Genomic DNA, 3478 nt, shown 5'->3' with positions numbered 1-3478 from the left:
CCCCTTCCCCCCCTACTCTCCTGTAGGGTGAGATACCCTATTAATGTATATGTCATTCCCTCCCTAAGCAAAATTCAATGAGGGTAAGGTTGATCCATTCCCTTTTGCTTTCCTGTTCTTCCCCTCCATTGTAACAATTTTCTCTTACCTCTTCTATATGAGATAATTTACCCCATTCTGTCTCTCCCCATCTCCTCTCATTATATTCCTCTCTCACCTCTCAATTTCACCTTTTAAGTATCATCCGTTCCTATTCAATTGGTCCTGTGCCCTCTGTCTATGAATACCTGTACACAAATATACACAAACTCACATATGTATTCATATGCCCATATACCCACCTATATAGACATATATGTATACATATACACACACATTTATATTCCCTTCAACTATTCTCATACTGAGAAAAGTTTCATAAGTTACAATCATCATTTTTCTGTGTAGGAATGTAAATAGTTCAACTTTGATAAGTTCCTTATGATTTCTTTTCCCTGTTTACCTTCTCATGCTTCTCTTGCTTCTTGTATCTGAATACCAAATTTTCTATTCAACTCTGGTTTTTTCATCAAGAATGCTTGAAAGTTGGGCGGCCAGGTAGCACAGTGAGTAAGAGCACCGGCTCCAGTGTCAGGATGACTTGTGGATCGAATCCTGGCTCAGACACTTAGCACCCACCCAGAAACACCTGGCTGTGTAACCTTGAGCAAGTTACTTAACCCCAATTGCTTAGGGGCGGCCAGGTGGCTCAGCAAGTAAGAGCACCGGCTCCAGTGTCGGGATGACCTGGGGAACAAATCCAGGCTCAGATACTTAGCACCACACCCAGAAATAACTGGCTGTGTAACCTTGAGCAAGTTACTTAACTCCAATTGCTTAAAATAAAAAAGAATGCTTGAAAGTCCTCTATTCCATTGAATGACCATCTTTTCCCCCTGAAACATGATACTCAGTTTTGCTGGGTAGGTGATTCTTGGTTTTAATCCCAGATCCTTTGACCTCCAGAAAATCATATTCCAAGCCCTTCAATCCCTCAATGTAGAAGCTGCCAGATCCTATATTATCCTGATTGTGTTTACACGATATTCAAATTGTTTCCTCTTGGCTGCTTATAATATTTTCTCCTTGATCTGGGAATTTAGAAATCTAGCTATAATATTCCTGGGAATTTTCTTTTTGGGATCTTTTTCAAGAGGTGATCAGTGGATTCTTTCAACCTCTATTTTGCCCTCTGGTTCTAAAACATCAGGGCAATTTTCCTTGAGAATTTCTTTTTTTTTTTTGTGACTCACCATTTTCTTTATTTGTACAAAATAGTGAATAATCATACCCTGGCTGGGAAAAAAAAGGGAGTTTTAGCTTTAAACAAGTCCTTCTGTTCTGAAGCATCTATTTTGAAGGCTTGGGACCAGCAGCTTTAGCCCCAGCATCTTTGGGTTTGGACTCGGCAGGCTTAGCCGCCTTAGAATCAGACTTGGCTGCCTTGGGATCAGACTTGACAGCCTTGGAATCAGACTTGGTGACCTTGGGGTCAGACTTGGTGGCCTTAGCATCAGATTTGGTGGCCTTGGGGCCAGATTTGGTAGCCTTGGTATCTGACTTACTGACCTTGGTGGCAGACTTGGCAGCCTTGGGGTCAGTGGGCTTGGTAGACTTGGGGTCAGTGGTTCTGGCAACCTTAGAGTCAGGCTTTGTGATCCTGGAGCCTGGACGTTTGATGCTGATCCTGGGACCTGGACGCTTGGTAGCCATCTTGTGGCCAGCATGCCAGGCGCTGGCCTTGGGGATCTTTTGCCTGAGGAGCTTGGCTTTGTAGGCCTTGGTGCTCAGGGCCTTGATGGCTTTGGCATTGTTGGCCTGCACCTTCTTCAGCCCCTTCTTATTGTGTTTCTTGGCAAAGCGCATGTTTCTAAGAAACTTAGGGTCAACCCCTTTCAGAGACTCGTATCTCTGTGACCTAGGTTTCTTGATGCCATTTCTGTGCCATTTTCGTGATTGGTTGTGAGTGGTATGGTTCTTAGACTTAGCCATCTTTACACCGCAGCCTGCGCTAACAGGCACTCCACCGACTGGAAGAGGCCAAAGGGAGAGCTCCTTGAGAATTTCTTGAGGGATGATTTCTAGGTTCTTTCACTGATCATGGCTTTCTGGTATTCTAGTAATTTTTAAATTATCTCTCCTGGATCTATTTTCCAGGTCAGAGATTTTTCCAGTGAGATATTTCACATTGCCTTCTCTTTTTTCATGTGTTTGGATCTGTTTAATGGTATCTTGATTTCTCATAAAGTCACTTGCTTCCATTTGCTCCAATCTAATTCTGAAGGAATGATTCTCTTCAGTGAGCTTTTGAGATTCTTTTTCCATCTGGCTAATTTGGCCTTTTAAGGCATTCTTCTCCTCATTGGCTTTTTGAGCCTCTTTTGCTATATAAGTTGGTCTGTTTTTTAAGGTGTTATTTTCTTCAGTCATGTTGTTGACTCTCTTCTCAAGATTTTCTTGCATCATTCTAATTTCTCTTCCCAATTTTTCCTCCACTTCTCTTATTTGTTTTTCAAAATCCTTCTTAAGTTCTTCTATGGCCTGTAACCAGTTCATATTTTTCTTGGAAACTTTTGGTTCAGGAATTCTGATATCATTGTCTTCTTCCTGTTCCATGTTTTGATTCTTTTCATCCCCAAAGTAGGAATCTAAAGTTGGATTGTTATGCTTGTTTTGCTTTCTTTGCTTGCTCATGTTGCCACTCAATTACTTGACTTGTGAGCTTTTTGCCACTGTAGAACTCTGCTTCCAGAGAGGAGAACTTTGTCCTAAATCGCTGGGGGTTTTGCAGCTGCTGGAGCTATTAGTTGACTGCCCTCTCAGAAGCCTCCACTGGCTGTGGCACCTGGTCACACAGCCCAGGACCTCCACCCTAGACAGTGATCCAGATCCAGGCAGGTTAAAGCAAGATAAATTACTCTCTGAATGGTTGCTTGGTCCCCCTACTATCTGCAGGCCAGGAGCTCTGAAGCAGTCACACAGCGGTGGCCACCATGACTCAGCTGCTTCTCCCTCTGGAGGTAGAGGCTGGACTGTTCCCAAAGTCCACACTGACCTCTCACTTTGTCTTTGGCATTTATGGGTTGATAATTCTGGAAATAGTCACAGCTGTTGGTGATCTACTCCCCCAAAATCTCTCCAGCCGCAGCTAGTCATGGCCTTTCTGAGGCCATGGACCCTTTCTGCCTGCCTGCTGGGCTGCCTTCAGCAGGAGATTTGTTTCTCTTTGTCACTTTGTGGGTTCTGTAGCCGTAAAATTTGTTTAGAGTCATTTTTATAGGTATTTGAGGTGGTTAAGGGGGGAGCACATGGAGTTTTCCTGCTTCTATGCTGCCATCTTGGCTCCACCCCCTGGCCCACTTCTCTTATTGACACCTTGTTTAAATTTGGGCATATTAACTGTTCTGAGACTCAGGATTTTTGTTTTTTAAAGTGGCAC

General features: G+C 43.4%; 1 protein-coding gene across 2 annotated transcripts; it reads right to left on the bottom strand.

Annotated features, from left to right (window-relative positions):
- Positions 1-1312: 1312 nt before the first annotated feature.
- LOC138150958 (large ribosomal subunit protein eL29-like) lies at positions 1313-2108 on the bottom strand. 2 transcript variants are annotated; one of them, XM_069074361.1, is made up of 2 exons: positions 1864-2108; positions 1314-1752 (listed from the first exon to the last, which is right to left on the bottom strand). In XM_069074361.1, exons 1-2 carry the CDS (start codon positions 2029-2031, stop codon positions 1390-1392), a joined length of 531 nt encoding a protein of 176 aa, XP_068930462.1. In that variant the 5' UTR covers positions 2032-2108; the 3' UTR covers positions 1314-1389. The 2 variants fall into 2 exon arrangements, with proteins under 2 accessions (XP_068930461.1, XP_068930462.1); XM_069074360.1 differs by having other exon boundaries at positions 1313-2108.
- Positions 2109-3478: the final 1370 nt, after the last annotated feature.

This window comes from Petaurus breviceps, unplaced genomic scaffold (genome assembly GCF_028583685.1).
Source record: "Petaurus breviceps papuanus isolate PSGF00001 unplaced genomic scaffold, PetGlider_PUasm1.0 90895, whole genome shotgun sequence".
NCBI lineage: Eukaryota > Metazoa > Chordata > Mammalia > Diprotodontia > Petauridae > Petaurus > Petaurus breviceps.
The sequence above is the reverse complement of the archived record's forward strand: the minus strand, read 5'-3'. Positions and strand labels throughout refer to the sequence as shown.

What these genes read in the sequence shown, in the direction of transcription:
- LOC138150958 (XM_069074360.1), bottom strand. Translation starts at nt 2,031, where the DNA reads ATGGCTAAGTCTAAGAACCATACCACTCACAACCAATCACGAAAATGG.